Source organism: Bufo gargarizans, chromosome 1 (genome assembly GCF_014858855.1).
Source record: "Bufo gargarizans isolate SCDJY-AF-19 chromosome 1, ASM1485885v1, whole genome shotgun sequence".
Taxonomy (NCBI): Eukaryota; Metazoa; Chordata; class Amphibia; order Anura; family Bufonidae; genus Bufo; species Bufo gargarizans.
Window position 1 is genome coordinate 246080412 of NC_058080.1, and position 27978 is coordinate 246108389.

At 40.8% G+C, this 27978-nt stretch overlaps 1 protein-coding gene across 1 annotated transcript in view; it reads left to right on the forward strand.

Moving 5' to 3' along the window:
- Positions 1–5888: 5888 nt before the first annotated feature.
- LOC122944179 (NADP-dependent alcohol dehydrogenase-like) overlaps positions 5889–27978 on the forward strand; it is a 77384-nt gene continuing 55294 nt past the window's right edge. The window contains exons 1-2 of the mRNA XM_044302410.1: positions 5889–6015; positions 6701–6802. Coding sequence (XP_044158345.1) covers positions 5998–6015; positions 6701–6802 — 120 coding nt within the window. The 5' untranslated portion in view covers positions 5889–5997. The remainder of the gene's footprint in view (positions 6016–6700; positions 6803–27978) is intronic.

The window sequence follows — 27978 nt, forward strand, 5'->3', positions numbered from 1 at the left end:
TACAGTGAAAATGCACCCCCCCCCCCCAGAGAGGCTGGGAACTGTCCCTGCCTTCTCTCTGGGTTGTCCTGCTGTTACTGACAGTGGGCCCTCCGCGCGGCAGCTGCACGATTAACGTGTATTTAATGCATTTTATTATTTAAATTTAGAGGGCAACATAAAAACAGCACTTTTTACATTATTTTGTGGAATTTATTTATGGTGTTCACTGTGTGTGGTAAAACTAAAAAAATTATTATGCTAGTCAGTATAATGATGATAATGCCACATTTCTATATATTTTTACTATTTTTCATTTTCATCCTGCAGCCTGTCAGTTCTGTAACTGCTCCCCTTCCTCCTCAAGACTGAATGGAGAGGGGGGTTGCTTTAGCTGCACATATCTCTTGATTGGTAGCAGCTATAGATATGGCATTCTAAGGTTTCAAACAATACCAAAATCACAGCATTATCTTCACTACATGGGAAGATATCGCTGTTAGAAATCAGGATGCAATGAATGTAGCTGAAAGTAAAAGTAAAAGCAGGTTTTAACACATTTATTCCTAACAGTGATATCTCCTGCTGATGTTCTGCTAATGCTGAAATGCTAGCTTTTAAATAAAAATACTGTCTACGTACAGTATTAGAATGTATGGGCTCCGATGAGCCAGAGTTAGTTATCCATGAAGTCGCGCGTGACTTCGTTGAATAACTTTGGTAGTTGATTTGCTTTGCTCAACACTAGTGAGGTGCTTCCCATTACACTATATATTGTAAAACTATCCACCACTAAGGGAAGCTTAGGGCAAAGTAAATTATACATTAGTTACCACTTAAATCAATAGCAGCTGTTAAATCTTTGCTGCTACCACCAGCTTGTGTTCTTCCAGCAGTGGTTGCAAGGTGTTTGTTCTCTGATGTTTCTCTCCTAACACGACAATGTTCATCCATTCGTTGAAGCAGAAAACATGACTCATTGGAGAAGGCAACCCTTTTTACAATCAGTGGCAGTCCAATACTGGTGTGGAAATTGAAGCCTTTTCTGCCAATGCAACTTCAATAGCAGCGGTGCAGTGACCATCTGTCTGCTTCGGAACTGTTGTTTTAGACACACATCTGGTAGCCTCCATTTCATGTTGGTGGTGAGCTTCTCCCCTGTAGCAACTCCTCTCCCCTGGGACTTTAGCAGGTTGATCCGCCCTGTCACCCCTTCATAGATGGCATTCACTTCTCACATCAGTGGCACACGGTGCTTTGCATTTTCGATCTTGTTTATTTGCAGTGGTGCCATTTTTTCACTCACGATACACTTTCACCACAGCAGCACGCAAACAGTTCACAAACTGCGCAGTTTCTGAAATATTGCCAGCCTTGGCCCGAAAGCCAATAATTATCCCTTTCTGCAAAATGTAACTTTTACTGTAATACTCAATATATACCATATAAAAAGCAACTGACAGTTTGTATGATTGCTATTATAAATTCCAGTCCTGCTTTTAGAAGTCGATTCGTTAAGAACTTTACCGTACAGCATTCAAATGTATGGGCTCCGTCAAGCGAAATTCAGTATACCCTAAGTCTCACTGGACTTCAGTTAAAAACTTTGGGATTTGATTTTTCAACTTTAAAACCATTTTAAAACATGGATTCGAAGTCGGCTTCGGACTCATGTTTTAAAATGGTTTTAACGTTTAAAAATCAATGGCTGAAGTTATTCACCGAAGTCTTGCGAAACTTTATTGATTGATGCTTTAAAATTAGGGCAGCCATCCAAAGACAATTACTTAATCAGGCTAAGAAAGTGTCCCTGCACAAGGGGCAGGGACATATATATCTGCCCTAGGGTTGCTGAATTGCTGATATGATTCAGTGTTATACTAGAATATGATGTAGTCCTTTGATTAGATCACTGAGTTCTATGTTCTGGTATCAGCACCCTTCCTTGTGAAAACACCCTCACAGAATGTGTAGTACAGCACCACACCCTGCCCAGGTGAAGTTGGTATCATAAGGTGTAGTGCCTAACTATACCTTTACACATGCTACAAGAGGTTCAGCCTGCATCACTAACAATACCTGCTAAGCCTCAACCTGCACTGCAGGAGGTTACCTCTAACAAACTGATAGTCCCCCTTTTATTTCCACACAAAATAATAGTGCCCCCAAAATCTAACAGTGTCCTTCTGTGCCAAGCCAAGGTAAGGCTGCCCCTACACAATGACAATTTACCCTTTCTGCCATCCCATCTCTTTCTGTAACCCAATGATGATGCCCACCCTTGGCAAAAATAATGTATATACCTGTTCTTACGCAGAGCAAATTAAAATCTAGAGCAGAGGGTCAGCATAGGCAGTAATGATGTTACTGCATTGGGCGGCCTGTACTGGCCTGTGTGCACCCCCAGCATTTCATGGTCACAGACCATTATAGGTTACTACTGGAGTGAATGGGATGGCAAGGAGCCAAGGAGGAGGAACTGTATATGTAGATATGGTTGAAAGTGGTGGTGATGCAGGGCACAAGGCCAAAAATACATGGCATGTGTCTGGAAGCTCTATGTTGGTGACATCACTGGTTGCATCATTGGGATTAACTACATAAATAATTACCCTTTTATACATGCATTATCAATGGATATTAGATTATACAGTGGAGGAAATAATTATTTGACCCCTCACTGATTTTGTAAGTTTGTCCAATGACAAAGAAATGAAAAGTCTCAGAACAGTATCATTTCAATGGTAGGTTTATTGTAACAGTGGCAGATAGCACATCAAAAGGAAAATCGAAAAAATAACTTTAAATAAAAGATAGCAACTGATTTGCATTTCATTGAGTGAAATAAGTATTTGAACCCTCTAACAAAAAAAGACTTAATACTTGGTGGAAAAACCCTTGTTTGCAAGCACAGAGGTCAAACGTTTCTTGTAATTGATGACCAAGTTTGCGCACATTTTAGGAGGAATGTTGGTCCACTCCTCTTTGCAGATCATCTCTAAATCCCTAAGGTTTCGAGGCTGTCTCTGTGCAACTCTGAGCTTGAGCTCCCTCCATAGGTTTTCGATTGGATTAAGGTCCGGAGACTGACTAGGCCACTCCATGACCTTAATGTGCTTCTTCTTGAGCCACTCCTTTGTTGCCTTTGCTGTATGTTTTGGGTCATTGTCGTGCTGGAACACCCATCCACGACCCATTTTCAGTTTCCTGGCAGAGGGAAGGAGGTTGTCACTCAGGATTTCACGATACATGGCTCCGTCCATTTTCCCGTTTATGCGAATAAGTTGTCCTGTGCCCTTAGAAGAAAAACACCCCCAAAGCAAAATGTTTCCACCCCCATGCTTGACGGTGGGGACGGTGTTTTGGGGGTCATAGGCAGCATTTTTCTTCCTCCAAACACAGCGAGTTGAGTTAATGCCAAAGAGCTCTATTTTGGTCTCATCAGACCACAGCACCTTCTCCCAGTCACTCTCTGAATCATTCAGGTGTTCATTGGCAAACTTCAGACGGGCCTGCACATGTGCCTTCCTGAGCAGGGGGACCTTGCGAGCCCTGCAGGATTTTAATCCATTGCGGTGTAATGTGTTTCCAATGGTTTTCTTGGTGACTGTGGTCCCTGCTAATTTGAGGTCATTAACTAACTCCTCCCGTGTAGTTCTAGGATGCTTTTTCACCTTTCTCAGAACCATTGACACCCCACGAGGTGAGATCTTGCGTGGAGCCCCAGAGCGAGGTCGATTGATGGTCATTTTGTGCTCCTTCCATTTTCGAACAATCGCACCAACAGTTGTCACCTTCTCTCCCAGCTTCTTGCTAATGGTTTTGTAGCCCATTCCAGCCTTGTGCAGGTCTACAATTTTGTCTCTGACATCCTTGGACAGCTCTTTGGTCTTTCCCATGTTGGAGAGTTTGGAGTCTGCTTGATTGATTGATTCTGTGGACAGGTGTCTTTTATACAGGTGACTAGTTAAGACAGGTGTCCTTAATGAGGGTGACTAATTGAGTAGAAGTGTCTAACCACTCTGTGGGAGCCAGAACTCTTAATGGTTGGTAGGGGTTCAAATACTTATTTCCCTCAATGAAATGCAAATCAGTTGCTATCTTTTATTTAAAGTTATTTTTTCGATTTTCCTTTTGATGTGCTATCTGCCACTGTTACAATAAACCTACCATTGAAATGATACTGTTCTGAGACTTTTCATTTCTTTGTCATTGGACAAACTTACAAAATCAGTGAGGGGTCAAATAATTATTTCCTCCACTGTAAATAAGTAAAATCTGTCACTGGCGACCTCCCAATCGTAGCTTTGGTTCACCTGATTAAAGCACTGTTTGGCATGTTTGGCATTGCATGTGCCAAAATTCTGTTACATCTCATTTTAGGCACATTTATTATTCAGATGCCCCAAAAGAATGGCTTTTTCTGGCGTCCTTGACATTTCCTGTCTAGAAACTTGAATGTGGATGTAGCCAACTTTTGCCTTTAGATATGTCAATGAAGCTGAAATTCACAATGCCGGTGCATAAAAGTGGTGCAGATTGGACCAACTCAAAGCTGGTCTAAAGTTTTTGGTGGGCACAATTTTGGCGCAATTGGACAGATTTTGGCTCATGGGCACACATTTTCAGGGCACTTAGGCTACGTTCACACCAGCGTTTTTGCTGGATTTCTCATGGATCCGTCATGATAATACAACCACATGTATCCGTTATAAACGGATCCAATTGTATTATATTTAAAATAGCCATGACACATCCGTCATGAACACCATTGTAAGTCAACGAGGAACGCATCCTAGGACGCACTCAAAAACTCTGCTTGCAGCACTTTTGTGTGCGTCATGGGAACGCAATGAAATGGAATGAATGCATTCTGGTGCACTCCATTTCGTTCAGTTCAGTTTAGTTCCCATTGACAATGGATGGGGACAAAACTGAAGCATTTTCCTATGCTATTGAGATCCTATGATGAATCTCAATAGGGGAAAATGAAATTGCTGGTGTGAAAGTAACCTTAGGGCTCATGAACACAACCATATGCCCTCCAAGACAAACGGTCCGTGAGTGGGCCATATGTCCCAGAATGGCATAGATCGTGCGAACTGGAGTGCACAGCATCATAGGTTACTATTATACTGTGCGCATCGGGCCGCCCGTGGGACTACTGTCCTGCACTTATATGACATGTTTTTTTTGCAACTTTTTACAAACAGTCACAATGATAAATCTGGCTAAGGGCTCATGCAAACACCTGTAGTTTTGGTCTGCAACCGAACCGCGTTTTTTGCAGTTTGGATGTGGACCCATTCATCTCAATGGGGCTGCAAAAGATGCGGAAAGCACTCCGGCATCTGTAAGTCCGTTCCGCAGCCCGACATAAAAATAGAACATGTACTTGTGTTTTACGGACCTACAATTTGCAGACCACAAAAACGGATACATTTGTGTGGAAGAGAATTTAGCTCTGCCCACAATACATCTGGTTGCCGCTTAGTAAATGTAACCTGCCAGCAACAATGAAACTGCAAACCACACTAAAAATGACACAAGCACTTTATACACTCTACTTTTTTAGTGCTGCACATTTGACACATCACCCCCTAAATTTATTCCATCTACAGATCCGACCAAATTAGTAAATCTCTACATAAATGTCATGTATGTACCACATTATATTTTTTGGTGGGCAAATAAAGTGCAGAGTCATTTATGATCTGCAAAATTTCAAAGATGGAGTGCAGAATGTGAGTAATGTTTGAACTCATTTGCCCTGGTAATAATAATGCAGTTAATGAAATATTAACTTGTAGCAAACAATACACTGAGTGACGCACGCTTTATTTACACTGGATAGTAACGCTACAAAAAATCCCGGCAATGCAGATATAAACCGCCTACTTTGTACAGTAGTGCTTTAGGCTGAGCTAAGGAAGTTTAGGGAGCGGCACTAATATAGTTGGAGCAGGACCGTATCTGTTCATAGAACACAGAACAGCTAATACTTCAACCGACATCAACATGAGCACCGCAGGAAAAGTATTACACTATTACCATTATTATATTGCTTTGCTGGCATGCTGCTTTCTTCCCTTAGCTTATTGCCTTTCAGTAATGATGGTTTGTTATTTGCGTTCTTTTTATGTTTTTTCAGTAGATGTGTAGGATTGCTGCCGTTTCAGCAAATACATTTGGCAGGTTTGGATGCCAATTATTTTTACTGGTTTGGCAGTGAGTCAGGCTGTTTTGATGAAAGGAGAAATGTTGCTTATGCTTTCATGAATATGTCATACAATGGGGGCGTTCTGAAGTTGCCTGTTTTGCATGACTTGGTGCTAGTCCATAGTACGCATGAGCTGTTTACAAGTCTGGACAAAAAAAGAGTAGCCATGATGCAAATGCCTAAAATAATATTCTGTCTAGAAGGCAGTGCATACAGTTCCTTACGGTTGGGTTCACATGTGTAGTTTTTGATGCGTTTATCTCGGCTAAAAATAAGATTGGATATAAAAAGAGAAAGAAAGGATAACGCAAAGATTTATATATCTCTCTTGTATGTTTCTAATACATTGCCGATTTTCCCAATCAAGAATATAATCTCGAATATATGATGAATATTCTACAAAATATTTGTGAAATATTGAGAATTCGAATATTGCCCCTGCCGCTCATTACTATTAATAATTACATGAACCATCACCAAAACAATGGTTTTATTTTGAAGGTCATTAAATGCAAGGCTGCTGTTGCCTGGGAACCTTGCAAGCCCCTTACCATCGAAGAGATTGAAGTTGCTCCACCAAAGGCTCATGAAGTTCGTGTAAAGGTAAGAGAACTGGACTTAAAATGTCTGATATTCACCTTGCTGAAAAGACTTTGAAATGTACATTATGCAAAATATTTTTGATCCGTGGATTAAGGGTAGGTCCACACGTGATGAAAAAGAAACAGATTTTGTCACGGATTTGCCTCAGATTTCACCCCGTGCATTACAAAAGTAGTAAAAATTCACAAAAAGAACTGACTTACTTGCCTTTAAAGGGGTTGTTCATCCCTGGCAGACACCCATCGTGGCTGGACCTGCGGAATCATGCTTACCTAATCCTCGTCGCTGGTGTTGCACATATGCTGAAAGTATGGTCAATAATTCCAATGTGCAAAGGGAGCGGGCTGGGTGAAGACAGAAGTGATTTTATTGAACATGTTCTGGAAAGAACAAACACATGACCTTCAGTATATGGGGATACAGGAAATGTAGCAGTAAATCCTGTTCTCCTATATTAATACACATCTCTATATTCAATAATACATTCTCAATAACAGGTATAACTTTCCTATAACAGATATTAAACCATTAACATGAGAATTGCTCTTGGATTCTTTAATCTGCATCACAGTAAACCAATAGTGCAGTATAATATCATAGAGTGATATCAGCTTCTATAGTAATCATAGTCACTACATATTAGTACCATGTGAAACCTTATTGTACTTCACTAGCACTTGTGCATATTTATATACTCACACTGCATCACAGCAGCCTTAGCTGATTATAGGAATGTGTTATACATCATTTTAGCCTATTTATGGCTCTGAATTTGTGTTCCCTTACCTGGAAAGAACAAACACATCACCTTCAGTATATGGGGATACAGGAAATGTAGCAGTAAATCCTGTCCTCCTATAAACCAAGATCTGCGTTATTCAGTTCCCCTTTGCTGTTTGTAGCTCTGCTATTCAAGCTTTCTCTCTGCTGCCATCTACTGGTGGTTAATAGCAATGTCATGAATTTAATATAATACAGTCATTATTGTTGATGTTAGAAATTATATAGATATTAGTTTATTCTTATGGGGTGCCTATTTTTTATATCTCTTATTTTATATCTCTTACACTCTCCCCCACAAAATTTTATGTCGTCCTCGACATACGCGGACTTTAGTATAAGAATCATGATTCTCTTGCTTATCTTCCACAATCATGAGGAGCCAAGGTTAAAGAGTAACAGATTTACTTGAGGAACTGCCCCCCTTGCGACATCTACTCCCGGTTATCAGTTCCTAAAAAAGGACCCTTATGTCCGGCAAATAAAAAGCATTAACTGCATACTGGAGTGCTGTCTAAATTATTTGAAATATTTACTAGTTCCGCGAGGTGGAGCAAGGAACGCACCTAGACGTGCACCCTAAACCTATCAGCCTCAGATAGAGTGCCGTGATCAACACGTGATTTTTATATCTACTCCCGGTTATGTCACAGTTTCCCACCCGGCCCACAGCGCTATGAAGCCTGGGGGTATATTGTTGCCTTTAGCTAACTAGTACAAACCCCTTTAACCACTTCAGCCCCCCTAGCTTAACCCCTTAAAGGGAACCTGTCACAAGTTTTATGGTGTCCTAACTAAGGGCAACATAAATAAGTGACTGATTCGCTTAGCAAAATGCTGGGTCACTTTCTTTAATTGACCCAGTCAATCTGCCAACATCTTGTATTGAAAAGCTCCAGCTGATAATGATGAGTCATGAATATTCATGAGCTCCTGACTCTCCCCGCCTACCTGCTGCTGAGTGACAGTTTGTTTCCATATGAATCAGCAGCAGGTGGGCAGGGGAGTGGCTATAGCTCTAAATTAAATATACGCTGGACTCAATGACATCACGCCGGACTCAAATCAGCTCATTAGCATGCAGCATCTTTGTGTGTATACTATGAGGTAACCATCTGTCACACCAGTAAGTGAATACATCTAAGGCACTTTTTAGTAGTTAAGGATTGTATATAATTAGTTAGATTATAATCAAATATCCACATGACAGCTTCCCTTTAAGGACTCAGTCCTATTTCACCTTAAGGACTTGGCCATTTTTTGCAAATCTGACCAGTGTCACTTTAAGTGCTGATAACTTTAAAACGCTTTGACTTATCCAGGCCATTCTGAGATTGATTTTTCGTCACATATTGTACTTCATGACACTGGTGAAATGAAGTCAATTTTTTTTTATTTTTTGCATTAAAAAATACATAATTTACCAAAAATTTTGAAAAATTTTCTAATTTCAAAGTTTCTGTTTCGCTACTTCTGTAATACATAGTAATACCCCCAAAAATTGTGATGACTTTACATTCTCCATATGTTAACTTCATGTTTGAATTATTTTGGGAATGATATTTTATTTTTTGGGGATGTTATATGGCTTAGAAGTTTAGAAGCAAATCTTGAAATTTTTCAGAAATTTACAAAAACCCAATTTTTAGGGACCACTACAGGTCTGAAGTCACTTTTCGAGGCTTACATAATAGAAACCACCCAAAAATGAGTCCATTATATAAACTACACCCCTCAAGGTATTCAAAACTGATTTTTACAAACTTCGTTAACCCTTTAGGTGTTGCACAAGAGTTATTGGCAAATGGGGATGAAATTTGAGAATTTCATTTTTTTGCCTAATTTTCCATTTTAACCCATTTTTTCCACTAACAAAGCAAGGGTTAACAGCCAAACAAGACTGTATCTTTATTGCCCTGACTGCCGTTTACAGAAACACCCCATATGTGGCCGTAAACTACTGTACAGCCACACGGCAGGGCGTAGAGTGAAAGGTGCGTCGTTTGGTTTTTGGAAGGCAGATTTTGATAGACTGGTTTATTTACACCATGTCTCATTTGAAGCCCCCCCCCCCCCCCGATGCACCCTAGAGTAGAAACTCCATAAAAGTGACCCCAATTTAGAAACTACGGGATAGGGTGGAAGTTTTGTTGGTCCTAGTTTAGGGTACATATGATTTTTGGTTGCTCTATATTACACTTTTTGTGAGGCAAGGTAACAAGAAATAGCCTTTTTGGTACCGTTTTTTTTGTGTTATTTACAACATTCATCTGACAGGTTAGATCATGTGGCATTTTTATAGAGCAGGTTGTCACGGACGCGGCGATACCTAATATGTTCTTGGGCGATTATCTTAGGTAGGGTCCAATTTTTTGTGGGATGAGATGTCGGTTTGATTGGCACTATTTTGGGGTGCATATGACTTTTTGATCGCTTGCTATTACACTTTTTGTGACGTAAGATGACCAAAAATGGCTTTTTTTTACAAGTTTTTTTTTTTTTTTTTTTTACGGTGTTCACCTGGGGTTAGGTCATGTGATATTTTTATAGAGACGGTCGATACAGACGCGGAGATACCTAATATGTATACTTTTTTTTATTTATGTCAGTTTTACACAATGATTTCATTTTTGAAACAAAAAAAAATCATGTTTTACTGTTTCCATAGTCTAAGAGCCATGTTTTTTTCAGTTTTTGGGCGATTATCTTGAGTAGGGTATGATTTTTGCGGGATGAGATGACGGTTTGATTGGTACTATTTTGGTGTACATGTGACTTTATTTAATTTTTTTATTTTTATGGCGTTCACCTTGCGGAGAAAGTAACATGATCATTTTATAGATCAGGTCGTTATGGACGCAGCGATACCTAATATGTGTAGTGTATTAATTTTTTATTTTTTTTATTCAGTGATAAATGAACTTTTTTCACTTTTTTTTTACATTTTTTTTTACCCAGACCCACTTGGTTCTTGAAGATCCAGTGTGTCTGATGTCTGTATAATACAGTACAGTACTCTATATAGGGTATTGTACTGTATTTTACTTACACTTTGTTTGAACAGATCTATGCCTTTAGCACAGATCTGTTCAGCACCATGGACAGCAGGATGCCTGAGAAGGCATCCTGTTGCCATGGGAACCTTCCCCGTCTGCTCAGTTGTGGCCACAACTTCACAGACGGGGAAGGGAAAGGAGGGGGCACAGCAGCCCCCCGATGGGAGAGGGAGGGAGCCCCCTCTAACTGTTAACTTTTTCCATACAGCGGTATGGAAAGGGTTAAACGGCTGACATCGCGGCACAGATGTCAGCCGTTTATACCAGAGTGTCAGCAATGTGCTGACACTCTGGTATACTACTGGCCACCAATGATTATTCAAGAGGAGGCGGGCGGGGGATCGCGATCACGCCTGCCGCACCGCCCGCCTCCCGCACCGCCCGCAACCTGCCCCCCCTGCACCTCCCGCTGCCATAAAGTCATTCAGGGGTGCAGGGGGGGTGAAATAAACTTTATTGGGGGCTTTTTAAAGTTTGATCCCCGCGGTCAGGGACCGCGGGGATCAGAATCGGCAGAAAGCGCAGCAAACTGCAGCAATGATTTCAGCCGGCATCCTGTTCAGATTAATCCCCGCAGCACCGCAATCTCATTTTAAACTCATGACGTACCGGTACGTCATGGGTCCTTAAGGACTCGGGAAACATGCTCTACCGGTACGTCATGCGCCTCTAAGGGGTTAAACCCCCGTAATGACTAGACCACTTTTTCAATTCTGCACTACACTACTTTCACGGTTTATTGCTCGGTCATACAACTTACCACTCAAATTAATTTTACCTCCTTTTCTTCTCACTAATAGAGCTTTCATTTGGTGGTATTTCATTACTGCTGACATTTTTACTTTTTTTGATATTAATCAAAATTGACAAAAAAAATGCAAAAAAATGTCATTTTTCAATTTCTGTTGCAAAATTTTTCAAATAAAACTAAATTTCTATATAAATCTTTCTCTAAATTTATTGTTCTACATGTCTTGGATAAAAAAAAATGCAATAAGTGTATATTTATTGGTTTTGGTAAAAGTTATAGCGTTTACAAAATATGGTGCAAAAAATTTTATTTACGCACTTTGACTTTCTGAGCACCTGTCATGTTTCCTGAGGTTCTACAATGCCCAGACAGTAGAAACACCCCACAAATGACCCCATTTCGGAAAGTAGACACCCTAAGGTATACGCTGATGGGCATAGTGATTTCATGGAAGTTTTTATTTTTTGTCACAAGTTAGCGGAAATGGAAAAAAAAATTCTTACAAAGTCTCATATTCCACTAACTTGTGACAAAAAAATAAAATTTTACATGAACTCGCCATGCCCCCTTCATGGAATATCTTGGGGTGTCTTCTTTCCAAAATGGGGTCACTTTTGGGGTATTTATACTGCCCTAGCATTTTAGGGGACCTAAAGCGTGAGAAGTAGTTTGGAATCTCACGTCTGTAAAAGACAACTTTTCCCATTATTTTATACAAAGTTATCATTTTATAGAGATATTTCTCTCACCCAGCATGGGTATATGTAAAAATACACCCAAACCACATTGCCCTACTTCTCCTGAGTATGGCAATACCACATTTGTGACACTTTTTTGCAGCCTAGGTGTGCAAAGGGGCCCAAATTCCAATGAGTACCTTTTAGGAGGGCATTTTTAGGCATTTGGATTCCAAACTACTTCTCATGCTTTAGGGCCCCTAAAATGCCAGGGCAGTATAAATACCCCACATGTGACCCCATTTTAGAAATAAGACACCCCAAGGTATTCTGTGAGGGGCAAGGCGAGTTCATAGAAGTTTTTTTTTTTGTTTGGCTCAAGTTAGCGGAAAATGATTTTTTTTTTTACAAAGTCTGATATTCCACTAACTTGTGACAAAAAATAAAATTTTACATAAACTCGCCATGCCCCTTCACAGAATACCTTGGGGTGTCTTCTTTCCAAAATGGGGTCACATGTGGGGTATTTATACTGCCCTGGCATTTTAGGGGCCCTAAAGCATGAGAAGTAGTTTGGAATCCAAATGCCTAAAAATGCCCTCCTAAAAGGTACTCATTGGAATTTGGGCCCCTTTGCGCACCTAGGCTGCAAAATAGTGTCACACATGTGGTTTCGCCGTACTCAGGAGAAGTAGGGCAATGTGTTTTGGGGTGTCTTTTTACATATACCCATACTGTGAGAAATATCTCTGTAAATGACAACTTTTTACATTTTTTTATACAAAGTTGTCAATTTACTGAGATATTTCTCTCACCCAGCATGGGTATATGTAAAAATACACCCCAAAACACATTGCCCTACTTCTCCTGAATACGGCGATACCACACGTGTGACACTTTTTTGCAGTCAAGATGCGCAAAGGGGCCCAAATTCCAATGAGTACCTTTAGGATTTCACAAGGCATTTTTACGCATTTGGATTCCGTGAGGGGTATGGTGAGTTCTTGTAAGATTTTATTTTTTGTCACAAGTTAGTGGAATATGAGACTTTGTAAGAAAAAAACAACAAAAAAAACGATTTCCGCTAACTTGTGCCAAAAAAAAAAATCTTCTATGAACTCGCCATGCCCCTCAAAAGTGATCTTTATAGCGCCGCAGCGATTTTACTGTGTTTTTGCAGTGATCAGAAAAAAAAATATTCTGGCACTGCGGTGGGGCAGACTGAACGCAAGTGTGCGCACAAGATATGGCCTGATCGGGCGAACACTGCGTTTTTGTAGAGCCTATAGAACATGTTTCTATATAGTTCTGGCAATGTGCGGATCCGCAAAATGCGGAAAGCACATTGCCAGTGTCCGTGTTTTGCGGATCCGTAAAACACATACAGAGGTCTGAATGGAGCCTTACAAGGGGGTGATCAATGACAGGGGGGTGATCAGGGAGTCTATATGGGGTGATCAGGGGTTAATAAGGGGTTAATAAGTGACAGGGGGGTGTAGTGTGGTGATTGGTGCTACTTACAGAGATGCCTGTGTCCACTGGTGATCGATCCAAGCAAAAGGGACCACCAGAGGACCAGGTAGCAGGTATATTAGACGCTGTTAACAAAACAGTGTCTAATATACCTTTCTGATGCGATTATTTTAACATCTACAGCCTGCCAGCAAATGATCATCACTGGCAGGCTGTAGCATAACTTCCGAGCAGGGCTTTCACGCGAAGTCCCGGCTCTCGCGGGATGACGCGTCAATGAGGAACAACCCGACCGCCCACAGGACGCATCCCTGCGTTAGGCGGTCGGGAGAAGGTTAACACAGATTTGTGCATGTTATTGTGAAGATAAGAATTTATATAAAACTAGGGGACACCTTATTACTTTTGTCCCTTTTTTTTCCCTCTTTACCTAGTTTTCATTGTTTGAAGGTTATTCTACTTGAAGTGTCTGCAGTAAGAGTGCAAGAAAGTTCCTTTTGTTAACCACAGAACATAACATTTAACATTTTCAAAATAAGAAGATAATAATAAACCATAGCATTGAAGACATGGATACGGTTACCAATTTTTAGAGTCCTCAGCAAAAAGGTCTGGGCTTAGATACCAGTTAGGGTAAACTTGTGGGGTATAAACACAGTCTATAACCTTTACTGCTGCATTCCTGGCAACACTACTGGGTTGACAAGTGTCATAAGTTAGGACTTTTGGCTGTCTCCTGGTTCCGCTGGGTTGTATCCGGCGTAGCGGTAAGGCATCTGAAGCATCCTCGAACTTGCCTTCATCGCTGTCAATTGTCTCTGTTGGGTTTTCTGGTGAAGCGTTTTCTTCTTCTGTGTCTCCTACTGGACATTTAATGTGTTCAGGCGGAATCACAGGCTCATTCTCTGCAGTTTCCATTGTAGCTTCCTCTGTACTTCCCTCATTTGTTTCCAACTGGCAAGGATGGAACTCTGCTGCTTCAGGATTCAGTTTTATATCTTCCCTTGTGTGATTTCTCTGAGTTACAGGGATGAATGATCTCGATTGCTCTTGTTCAAGATCTGATTCCTCTTCTGATATTTCTTCAGATATCTGTGTCGCTGGTTGATAAGTCTTTGAAACTTGGTCTCGTCTTTTAGTGCTTGGTCTGTTAGGTATCTGCTGACCTTGGTCAACGGGTAAGTAATCACAAGGCAATAACAAATTACGGTGCAGGATTCTTGTTTGGCCCTTTCCAGTTTCTGGCTTGACTTCATACACTGGGCTATCTTCAGACCTTTTCCTCAGGACAACATGTACAGTGTCTTCCCAGAACGATCTCAGTTTTCCTGGTCCTCCTCTTTCAGTAGGAGAAATGGAGAGTACCCCATCGCTTCACTTTTGGTGCAGTTGTATGCATGTATTACCTGGGCAAGTGAGTTCTTCCAGTCTTTCTTGGAATCTGGTGACAGGGTCCAAAGCATAGACAACAGAGTTCGGTTGAATCTTTCGCATTGGCCGTTTCCTTCCGGATGATACGGAGTTGTATGAGAATTCTGAATGTGGTAATGTTTCCCTAATGCCAAGAATAAATGATTTTCAAATTCTTTTCCCATGTCATGGTAAATTCTGGTAGGAAATCCGAATTTCAAGACAAAATCATTGAATATCTTATCGGCAACAGTCTTTGCTGACTTGTTTTTGGTTGTATAGGCCTGAGCAAACCTGGTGAAGTGGTCTATTACTACTAGTATGTACTCATAACCTCCTTGTTCCAGATGGAGGAAATCGATGGAGACCATCTCAAAGAGATAAGTGGTGAGAATATTGTTCAATGGGGCTCTGGTAGGCTTATTAGGGCGTCTAGGCAGGTGCACGTTAATGTATTGCTCAGCGTCTCTCTGCATATGCGGCCAAAAAAAACTTTCTCTGATCAAGTTTACAGTTCTTTCCACTCCTAAGTGACCCATTTCTTCATGCAATTCTCTCAACATCAGTGAATGATACAACTTGGGTAACACTAGTTGAGAACCTGAGGGTGTTTTCCATCTCAAAATTCCATCCTCGTCGAGGTACAATTTGTTCCACTGTTTCATTAGTACACTACGTGCAGAATTATTAGGCAAATGAGTATTTTGACCACATCATCCTCTTTATGCATGTTGTCTTACTCCAAGCTGTATAGGCTCGAAAGCCTACTACCAATTAAGCATATTAGGTGATGTGCATCTCTGTAATGAGAAGGGGTGTGGTCTAATGACATCAACACCCTATATCAGGTGTGCATAATTATTAGGCAACTTCCTTTCCTTTGGCAAAATGGGTCAAAAGAAGGACTTGACAGGCTCAGAAAAGTCAAAAATAGTGAGATATCTTGCAGAGGGATGCAGCACTCTTAAAATTGCAAAGCTTCTGAAGCGTGATCATCGAACAATCAAGCGTTTCATTCAAAATAGTCAACAGGGTCGCAAGAAGCGTGTGGAAAAACCAAGGCGCAAAATAACTGCCCATGAACTGAGAAAAGTCAAGCGTGCAGCTGCCAAGATGCCACTTGCCACCAGTTTGGCCATATTTCAGAGCTGCAACATCACTGGAGTGCCCAAAAGCACAAGGTGTGCAATACTCAGAGACATGGCCAAGGTAAGGAAGGCTGAAAGACGACCACCACTGAACAAGACACACAAGCTAAAAAGTCAATACTGGGCCAAGAAATATCTCAAGACTGATTTTTCTAAGGTTTTATGGACTGATGAAATGAGAGTGAGTCTTGATGGGCCAGATGGCTGGATTGGTAAAGGGCAGAGAGCTCCAGTCCGACTCAGACGCCAGCAAGGTGGAGGTGGAGTACTGGTTTGGGCTGGTATCATCAAAGATGAGCTTGTGGGGCCTTTTTGGGTTGAGGATGGAGTCAAGCTCAACTCCCAGTCCTACTGCCAGTTTCTGGAAGACACCTTCTTCAAGCAGTGGTACAGGAAGAAGTCTGCAAGGTAAGAAAAACATGATTTTCATGCAGGACAATGCTCCATCACACGCGTCCAAGTACTCCACAACGTGGCTGGCAAGAAAGGGTATAAAAGAAGAATATCTAATGACATGGCCTCCTTGTTCACCTGATCTGAACCCCATTGAGAACCTGTGGTCCATCATCAAATGTGAGATTTACAAGGAGGGAAAACAGTACACCTCTCTGAACAGTGTCTGGGAGGCTATGGTTGCTGCTGCACGCAATCTTGATGGTGAACAGATCAAAACACTGACAGAATCCATGGATGGCAGGCTTTTGAGTGTCCTTGCAAAGAAAGGTGGCTATATTGGTCACTGATTTGTTTTTGTTTTGTTTTTGAATGTCAGAAATGTATATTTGTGAATGTTGAGATGTTATATTGGTTTCACTGGTAAAAATAAATAATTGAAATGGGTATATATTTGTTTTTTGTTAAGTTGCCTAATAATTATGTACAGTAATAGTCACCTGCACACACAGATATCCCCCTAAAATAGCTAAAACTAAAAACAAACTAAAAACTACTTCCAAAAATATTCAGCTTTGATATTAATGAGTTTTTTGGGTTCATTGAGAACATGGTTGTTGTTCAATAATAAAATTAATCCTCAAAAATACAACTTGCCTAATAATTCTGCACTCCCTGTATAAAGAGATCAAGCTGCTAATCTTGTCGTTCTTGTTTTAATGGGAACCTGTTTTGGTTTTTGTACTACCACACTGGACCGATCACTGGGTCTTCCTTTTGTGCTGTCCTTATGGTCTCTTTAGGTATTTAAGCTACCTTCTTCTGGGTACCAGCTATTGTTGACGTTGTACCCGCGATGGTTATTGGACACAGCCAAGGCGTTTCTTCTTTCTGAAATTCAAAATTGGTGGCTCACCTCAGGCAGGGTTCTGGATGGTGCTGCTAGCCCAAATTAGAGGATCACCCCTCCTCTAGTGATATATGTAGCAAAAATTTAGAAGTGAGGGCGAGCACTCAACACCTGGAATCAGTTAGTGATGCATAAAATAATTTATTAAATCACCATATAACAGTATGACATACAAATGGACCCTATAAACTAAAATCTGATGGATACAATAAAAACAATAATAAAATAATAAAAATACCACTTGAAAATTAGTTGAATAATAACAGTCTTTTCTGTTCAGTGCTGCTAATATATTAAATAGGTTTTGCCGCTATGCTTTAGTATCCCATGCGTATTTTGCAATAGTCAGTGGAATTCGCTGGCTCTTAAATGCAGCTCCGATAGCAGCCCCACAGTAGTACAAAAGGATTCAGTATGTCCACCACCACATATAATCAGGGCTAGATCTCCTTGGATGCCAAATGATCTTAAAAACATGCACCTTCCAGAGGTACGTCTCACCATGTGAGGTTTAGACTGATAGTGTTCCTACCTTCCTCTGTTTGCGAGGACGTCCCGTCGGACGTGTACGGTGGATAGGCTGCAGGCGGCTGTTCCGGCGTCTTCCTCGTGGTGTCTGTGATCCGTGATCAGCTGTTCCCAAGTCTCGCGGGATTTCGGACGTAGTGAGACCCTGGACTGTACAGCGGTAGTTCAACGTTCTGTACTTAGCGTCTCAAGGGTCTTGCTTCTTCCGCTAGTTGAATTGTTTGCATGGCCATGCGTCTATTGCGGAGATGCTTCTAATACAGGTGTACGGCCCAGACGCGTTTCGGGAACTCCTTCCCTTCGTCAGTGGTCCAGCTACACCTGTTTTGCTCCGCCCTTTATACTTCCAACTAGCTCCCAAAAACCTGGATCACCGGATTAGTTTTCAAATACATGGGATATGCATGCGGTTTTTAGCGGTATTGGTGCGGTTTTCTTAATGAACATGCGTTTTGATGTAAAATAAATTCCTTATGACAATCTCTGTATTCTTCATAGGTCATATATATAATTTATATTTATATTACAGAGAGGGTTAGTCTCCAAATGAATAATATCATTTAAATGCCAACCTGCACTGTGAATTCTCTTATTTGAATTGATTCAACCATAATGGATGGCATGAGTAACATCTAGGTATATATACTTATATATGAAAATATACAATAAAACTATATGAAATATGCATTACCAGTAGAACATGACTCCTATGTATAAAAATATAAAATATATGAATATCTGTTCCACTGGTATCTTAGTACTGTGTAATACATACATCTGTTTCAATGTGCTTGGCTCAATAAAATAATAAAATAATAAAATGATAAAATAGGCTGAGAGAGAGATATAACCTTCATAATCACAAAATTTTAATGATATAAAATGTGTAAAATATAAAATATAAAAGTATATAACATATAGAATTTTTGCAAAAAATATTTTTTTTAAAAATTATAAAATTTGAAAAATGCACATTCAGGGCAGTGGCGTCAGTTTCCATGTTCTGGTTCAGACTGGCTTCATCCACTGGCTTCCTCCACTGGATGTGGTGAGTGAGATTGAGTGCCCACAATCGAGTCCACGACTTAGTGTCGATAAACGACCAAACTAAGTCGTAGGAGTCGAAATGAGGGCACCCAATCTACAGAAAACCAAAAATCTCCAATTCGGCGTTCAAGCCCACTGGCAACAGAGATCCAAATTGGTAAATGTGTTTGGATTCCAACCTGGACATCTGTTTGATGTAATTTCCACCCCTCCAATGTCTGTCTACCTTCTCCAGTGCCGTGAAGACCAGGCCGGAAGGATCTTTATTATGTATGTCTTTATAATGTTTGGACAAGCAATGCTTGTCGTAGCCTTTCCTAATGTTCGCTATATGTTCAGCTAGCCTGGTCTTCAAGGGACGTTTAGTTCTCCCTATATACTGTCTCCTACAAGGGCACTGGACCAGGTAGACAACTCCCGACGTATTGCAAGTAATACACTCTTTAATCTCCCATGTGAAGTTGTTCTGCATGGAGGAGATGGTAGTGGTTTTTCTGAGTGTGGGATTGACCTTACAGGCCATGCATTTCCCACACTTAAAGAAACCCTTTAAGTTCATCCAAGAGCCCAAAATTGTATTCTCCTTTTTTATTGCTTCAGATCTTTTGATTGAGGGGGCTATTTTTAAACCTAGGTTAGGTGCCTTGGTGAATATTACGGCCGGGGTGGTTGGTAACAGATGGCCTATCTTCTTGTCACATAAAATGTGGTGCCAGTGGGTTTTAACAATTTTCTGTAATCGCTTATAACTCTTCGTGAATGGAAAAATCATTTTATTGTTAATGGTCTCAACTTCTTGTGTTGCCTCCGTCCTAGCCATCTTATCCATAAAAAAGCTATTTCTATCTAGATTTCTCGTTTTTTCTAGAGCCAAATTAATTACTTTTTCAGGATACTGTCTCTCCATGAATTGGTCCTTCATCCTACCTGCTTCAACTTCAAAATCATCTTCTTGTGTGCAGTTCCTTTTTAATCTGCGAAATTGTCCGTATGGCACATTTAACAGCCAAGTCGGTAGATGACAACTAGTGAATTGTATAAAGCTATTTTTTGAGGTGGGTTTAGAAAATGTGTTACAAATGTACCTTTGTTCTACCGATTTTATTTTTAAATCTAAAAATTCGGTCTCCTCAGCAATATTAGCAACAAATTTCAGATTCAACTGGTTAATATTGATTTCATTCAGAAAGGAGTCCAGTTCTTCCCTACTTTTATTCCAAATGAAGATGACATCGTCAATGAATCTCCGCCATAGGACCAGATCCACCCCCAGTCGTGGTTTGATGGTATTATATTCCCACTCTGACAAAAACAAATTTGCATAGCTAGGGGCGAATCTGGTTCCCATGGCGGTCCCGCACTTCTGCAGGTAGAAGTTGCCATCGAAATAAAAGTAGTTGTGGGTCAAAATATAATTTATCCCCTCCAGAATAAATTCAATACTTTTTTTTTTTCATTAATTGTTCTATCTTTTCTTAATTGTTCCCCTACTGCTGATACACCCTCTTGATGGTCAATCACTGTGTACAGTGACTGCACATCAAGGGTACCCATAATCCACCCGCTTTCAACTTTCATTTCTTCCAATATTTTAATAATATGAGTTGTATCTTTTATATACGAAGTTGTTTTCTTTACTATCGGTTGTATCTGTACGTCTATGTATTTAGACAGATTAGATGAAATTGAACCAATTCCAGAAACTATTGGTCGGCCTGGTGGTTTATCTAGGCTCTTGTGCACTTTGGGGAGACAATAGAAGACCGGTAGTCTCCTATGTGTCCCCAAGATAAAATCATATTCTTGTCTTGTGATTATTGTGCGTTCAAGGCCTTTAGTGCACAAAAGTTTCAGGTCTTGTTCAAAGTCCTCTAATGGATCTTTTTTCAACTGTATATATGTCTCAATATCTAACAGTTGACGTAGACATTCGTTGTTGTAGTCCACTGTATTGAGAACGACCACTGCACCTCCTTTATCGGCGGGTCGTATCGTGATCGCTTCGTTTTTTTGTAGCTGTCTGATAGCTTGACGTTCTTGTCTTGTCAGATTATCCTGGTGTGTCGAACCTATTTTCAATTTCCGTATATCCTCTTCCACATTTCTTTGGAAGGTAGCCATTTCTGCACTGATCTCATTCCTAGGGAAGAATGTGGATTTATTCTTGAGTGTAGGTTTGCTCAAATCTATTTGGGTATTCTTTATAATTGGATTTTTCAAAAAGTGTTTTTTTAAACATATATTTCTTATGTATTTTTGGACCCCTATGTATGCGGAAAATTTATCTAATTTTTCGGTTGGTGCAAATTTCAGACCCTTTTCTAATAACTTAATTTGGGAGTTGGTGAGATTAGTTGAACTTAAATTGATTATTGTGGTGTTTGTATTTAGCGGGGTCTCCTGTGATGTCTTGTTCTTTCTACAACTTCTTCTGGTTTTTTTCGTGCTTCTATGTGATCTTGGTGATAATTTTTCCTGAACTCCCTTTGGTTCCTTGGGATGTATGTGTTGTGTTCTCTCACTTGGGGATTGTGATATTGGTGATTCTCTGAAAACTGTGTTGGATAATGATTTCTGTGTCTCAGATTGTATCTGTGTGTTGGGGATTCCTGATTGTGAATTGGAGGGGTGTGCTCTCTGTGTCTTATTCGTGTCTTGTGATGTGCTGGGGTATGGTCTAAAAAATGTTGATTAGATAACTGGTCATATCTGTTGTTGACCGTTACCGCATACCTATCTTGAATGATCTCTTCCTCTATATTTTTATTGATTGAGGGAATGTCCTCCAATATTTCCGGGTCATCCCTAATATTATCTGCCTGATAGTTCCTCTGGGAATGTTGATGTTTCCTCCCTTTTCTATTTATTATTTCACTTTCTATCCTATCTAGGCCCTTACATATTCTTTCCTGCCAATTCTCAAATTCTTCATTTTTAGGTAATTTTACCATCAATTCTTTCAAATTTATAATTTTAATATTAAGATCACCCAAAATTTCGGTTCTCCTTTTAATGATTAATTTGATCAGCGACACTGAATGTGAAACCAATAAGGTATTCCATTCCTCTTCAAATTTGTCGTTGAGTAAATCTTGGGCAGGAGCTTTATTACATAAAAGACCCTTTGGTATATCTTCATTCTCCAGATATTGTTGGAGGGACCTGATCTCCCAGTGTTGTTTCAATTGTTTTTGTAGGAGTCCCTCCAATTCACGAAAAATGTCTGACATATTTCTGTCTTCTGACTGTGCATTTTTCACTTCATTAAATTTATAAGTCTCAGCTCTCAGCCTTTTGGCTTCTAAATGGTGCCAGATGTCCATAGTCCCGTCTGAAGGAGCTCACACAAAGGGTGATTGAATATAAATAGTCTGAAATTCAAAATTGGTTTTCTGTAGATTGGGTGCCCTCATTTCGACTCCTACGACTTAGTTTGGTCGTTTATCGACACTAAGTCGTGGACTCGATTGTGGGCACTCAATCTCACTCACCACATCCAGTGGAGGAAGCCAGTGGATGAAGCCAGTCTGAACCAGAACATGGAAACTGACGCCACTGCCCTGAATGTGCATTTTTCAAATTTTATAATTTTTAAAAAAAATATTTTTTGCAAAAATTCTATATGTTATATACTTTTATATTTTATATTTTACACATTTTATATCATTAAAATTTTGTGATTATGAAGGTTATATCTCTCTCTCAGCCTATTTTATCATTTTATTATTTTATTATTTTATTGAGCCAAGCACATTGAAACAGATGTATGTATTACACAGTACTAAGATACCAGTGGAACAGATATTCATATATTTTATATTTTTATACATAGGAGTCATGTTCTACTGGTAATGCATATTTCATATAGTTTTATTGTATATTTTCATATATAAGTATATATACCTAGATGTTACTCATGCCATCCATTATGGTTGAATCAATTCAAATAAGAGAATTCACAGTGCAGGTTGGCATTTAAATGATATTATTCATTTGGAGACTAACCCTCTCTGTAATATAAATATAAATTATATATATGACCTATGAAGAATACAGAGATTGTCATAAGGAATTTATTTTACATCAAAACGCATGTTCATTAAGAAAACCGCACCAATACCGCTAAAAACCGCATGCATATCCCATGTATTTGAAAACTAATCCGGTGATCCAGGTTTTTGGGAGCTAGTTGGAAGTATAAAGGGCGGAGCAAAACAGGTGTAGCTGGACCACTGACAAAGGGAAGGAGTTCCCGAAACGCGTCTGGGCCGTACACCTGTATTAGAAGCATCTCCGCAATAGACGCATGGCCATGCAAACAATTCAACTAGCGGAAGAAGCAAGACCCTTGAGACGCTAAGTACAGAACGTTGAACTACCGCTGTACAGTCCAGGGTCTCACTACGTCCGAAATCCCGCGAGACTTGGGAACAGCTGATCACGGATCACAGACACCACGAGGAAGACGCCGGAACAGCCGCCTGCAGCCTATCCACCGTACACGTCCGACGGGACGTCCTCGCAAACAGAGGAAGGTAGGAACACTATCAGTCTAAACCTCACATGGTGAGACGTACCTCTGGAAGGTGCATGTTTTTAAGATCATTTGGCATCCAAGGAGATCTAGCCCTGATTATATGTGGTGGTGGACATACTGAATCCTTTTGTACTACTGTGGGGCTGCTATCGGAGCTGCATTTAAGAGCCAGCGAATTCCACTGACTATTGCAAAATACGCATGGGATACTAAAGCATAGCGGCAAAACCTATTTAATATATTAGCAGCACTGAACAGAAAAGACTGTTATTATTCAACTAATTTTCAAGTGGTATTTTTATTATTTTATTATTGTTTTTATTGTATCCATCAGATTTTAGTTTATAGGGTCCATTTGTATGTCATACTGTTATATGGTGATTTAATAAATTATTTTATGCATCACTAACTGATTCCAGGTGTTGAGTGCTCGCCCTCACTTCTAAGTTTCTTCTTTCTGTTTCACTTGAAGTGCTTAAGTTATGCAATTGATGACTTTGGGGTCGACTTCTTGTGAACACTGCTGCATGTATTGTTCATGACTTAGTGGCATACGAGAGAGTACATCTGCATCTGCATTTCTCTTTCCTGGATGATACTTGATAGTGAAATTGAAGTCAGCGAGTTCTGCAACCCATCGATGGCCTGTTGCATTAACTTTGCCAGTAGTTAGGACATAGGTTAGTGGATTGTTATCAGTATACACTACAAAGGATGGACAGTAGTACAGGTATCCTCGGAACCGTCCACATATGGCCCATTTCATCGCAAGGAATTCTAGCTTTCCTGAATGCATGTGATTAGTTTTTCTCAGCAGGTGTTAGAGTCATAGACCCATAAGCAATTACTTTCAATTTTTCCTCCTGCTCTTGGTACAACACAGCTCCTAGTCCTTCTTGAGAGGCATCACAGTGCAGAACAAAGGGTTTGCTGTAGTCAGGGTAACCCATAACTGGAGGATGAGTTAAGACGTCAATGAGCTGGTTCAGCACTGCCTGGTGGTGGTCAGTCCAGACTATAGACTGATGAGAAGGTAGTTGACCTTTTGGTGATGGCTTCTTCCTCATCTTAGATTGTTGAGCTGGCAGTGACGTTATGGTGGGTAATTTATCCGCTGATAGAAAGTCATACAGGGGCTTTGCATTCCTGGAAAAGTTTTGGATGTAAGGACGATAGTAGGAAATAAATCCTAATAACTTCATGAGTTCTCCAACAGTCTTTGGCTTGTTGTTCCTCAAGGCCAGCACAGGTGCAATGTCTGCTGGATCCATGGAATGGCCATCTTTGGACACGATTTTACCTAAGAATCTGACTTTGTTTCTGAAAAGTTCACATTTCCTCGCTGTTAACTTTACTCCATGTTTCTGATACCGTTGCAGTACCAACCGGACATGTTCCACATGTTCGTTGAATGATCTGCTGTGAACCAGGTTGTCATCTAGGTACGGCAGACAGACCTCATTTCTCAGTCCCATTAGACAAGTTTCCATGCTGCGTTGGAATTCAGCTGGTGCCGAACTAAGGACAAAGGGTTTTCTGATCCACTCATACAGACCCCAAGGTGTGATGAAGGCAGTCAGTGGTCGACTGGATTCTTCCACAAATCCTTGATGGTAGGCTTTTCCTTGATCTAGCACAGAAAACCATGAACTTCCTCCTAGGCTGTCCAGCATGTCTTGGATCCTAGGGATTGGATGGCGGTCAGGGATGGACTTCTGGTTCAATTCCCTGTAATCGCAACACAGTCTTAAACTACCATCCTTCTTCTCACGCACACATTGGGTGAAGAATATCATGATTTTGATCCATCCACGGTTCAGAAGATCCTGCAGATATTCTTTCACCTCCTGGTGTAGTGGCCTTGGCACTGACAAGTAAGTTCTTCTAACTAATGTATTGTCTTTAAGGCACAGTTGTAATTGTAGGGAAGGGATGCATCCAATGTCAGAATCATCTTTAGCAAAGGCGTGGCATTCTTCTCTTAGCATTGCCTTGACTATCTGTTGATCTTCCTCGGAAAGGTGTCCTATAGGTACTGGTGGATCACAGTGTTCTTGATAAGCATAACTTACCAGTGACTGACTTGTGTTTAAATTGTCAATTCGACCTTCTGGCCCTGATCTGGACTATGAGTCACTGGGTGAGTGGCAAAACGCACTGATTCTTTTGGTTTCACCTGAGCTGGGTATGTTGTCTTGATGGGTTCGAGGCACCCAATCCTGACTTGGCAGCATAATGTCTCGCTGGGTGGTGTTCCAAATCGGGATGGATAGTTTGGAAAACTGTCCCTTATTAAGTGACACTAATGTTTGCCCGATATACATTCCTTCTGGCACATCCTGAATCTCATCAGGTATAAACAAGACCGTCTTGCAAGGTTGGTTTGGAGTGAGCCCTACATCTGACACACGTCACAATGTTTGCCGGAATCCTTTGGTTCTTTGTACCAGTCTTTAGTACGGTACCACCAGTTTCTCTCAGGCTGGCTTGTAGTTGACTCACCAGGACCTCTGCTTTGGGGGTCGGCAACTCCAAGGCTGCTCCTAGTAGGTTCACATACCCTGTAACGGTTCTCCTTCCTTTGGCAGCTGTCTACTTGTAGAGTTCTTCTATGACATTATATCCAATGATTGGCATCTCTGCGACTTTCTCATCTGATGATACCACAAATGGCACTAGTAGCTGCTTGGTGTTATTGCATCCCACTGTTAATTGAAAAACTACCTCAATCCAGCCGGAGAAAGGAATTTCAGTCTCATTGGCAGAGGACTTCTGGCCCCAGCAATTCTTCCAAAGATCGGAGCACTGTATGTGGCGGAACCCGCTGTCTCCAGTTCTCATTGATGCTCACCTGGGAGCCAGTGTCCCATAGGGCTTGGACAGGTGCATTGTCTATTTCACAGTTCACAACGCACCTTGTCCCAACGAGACTCGGTAGCTTGTGGTTTTGTCTCATGGTCACACTATCCACGTGAGTTGGTACTTGCTCAGCCATCTGAAGGCATCTTTGGTTATAGCAGTTGGGCACTCTTTGAATGGAGTCTGGATTTCCCCTACCAGCTGTTGTTTTGAAGCTTGCTGGCTTGCTACCTACAGGGGCTGCACTTTGGGACACAGGGTTGGTTCTAGTGCAGGTTACTGTCAGTCCCTTGACAGCAACCCTCTCCCATTTAAATGGTTTGGTCTGGGTATTTGGCAATATATTGCTCTATGTCCAGATTGTCCACAGTTGAAGCAATGATCGCAGGTACTTGTCCAACCAGTCCTTTTACAGGATTGACAACATCCATTACTCGTACCCACTGTTGCCTGAGGCCCTCGGAATTCACAGTCTCATTGGGTCCTTGAATCTTGGAGGAGTGCCTTCATATCTATCATCTCAGAGTTGCTCTTCGATAGCTGTTGAATCGTTGGGCTACTTGCCTGTGGTGGAGACCAAGGTGTGGTGTTGGCAGTTGTTGTCAGGACTCTTGGTTCCTGAGGACACTGTAAGGTGTTAGACTGACATTCTTTGCCTTTGGTTGAACTGCTATGTTGTGCTTTCTTTTGCTTTTGTTCCCTTTCAATCTCCATATTAGCGGCTTCATTTGTTTTCTCTATGAGCACCTCACCTGGAATGGAAGGGTCATCTAAATACTGCTTTAATTGGAATTTGATGTGGTAATTTCTTAGTTCAGTACCTACTGATCTTAGAAATTTCTTCTGGATCAGCTCAGTCCCAAAATGTTCTTCTGAGCCTTCACCTTGGGAGACGAATAGCAGCCGATCTTTCAATTCAATAGCTCTGAACAGGAAATTCTGGGAAATATTCGCTTTTCTGGGAAATATTAAGGAGTTGCTGGTACAGTTCTGAGGCATTCTCCTCCTTGTAGTGACTTTTCAAGATTTGTCTAAGTTGCACTACAGTCAGTCCATTTTTCATCTCCAGCATACCTCTAAGGCTTAGGCCAGGGCTAATAGCTTTGACCACTGCTTCAATAATCTCAGTCTCAGGATATCCTTTCTGTAGTCCCAGGTCAATTTGGTGCATTAAGTTGGTGTAGGACAGCTTATCCTTCTGCTCTTTTTCTCCAATCTGGCCTGTGATCTTGAAGTCTTTTCTGATTGTCACCTCTGGCAAGCTACCATGGTGTAGTCTCTGAGTAATCGGGACTGGCACTGGTTTTGGCTGACTGTTACTTGAGTCTTTACTTCTAGTACTCAGCTCTTTAATCTGTTCCTCCATTATTCTGGACGTTTCCTGGAACCTCTCCTGCATAGTGTTATACTGTCGCTTTAAGTCGGCCACTTGTTGTTCTGATTGAAGGTCTTTCTCACTGAAGCTTGGGACTTTCGCATTGTCCCTCTTCTTCTCTAGTTCGCTAATGAATCCCTTTGTGGCTTGCAGAAATTGTGTCACCGCCTCCTCACTTTCAGCTTCAACCAGTTCATATATTACCTCATTAATGATCCTCATAAAATGGCGC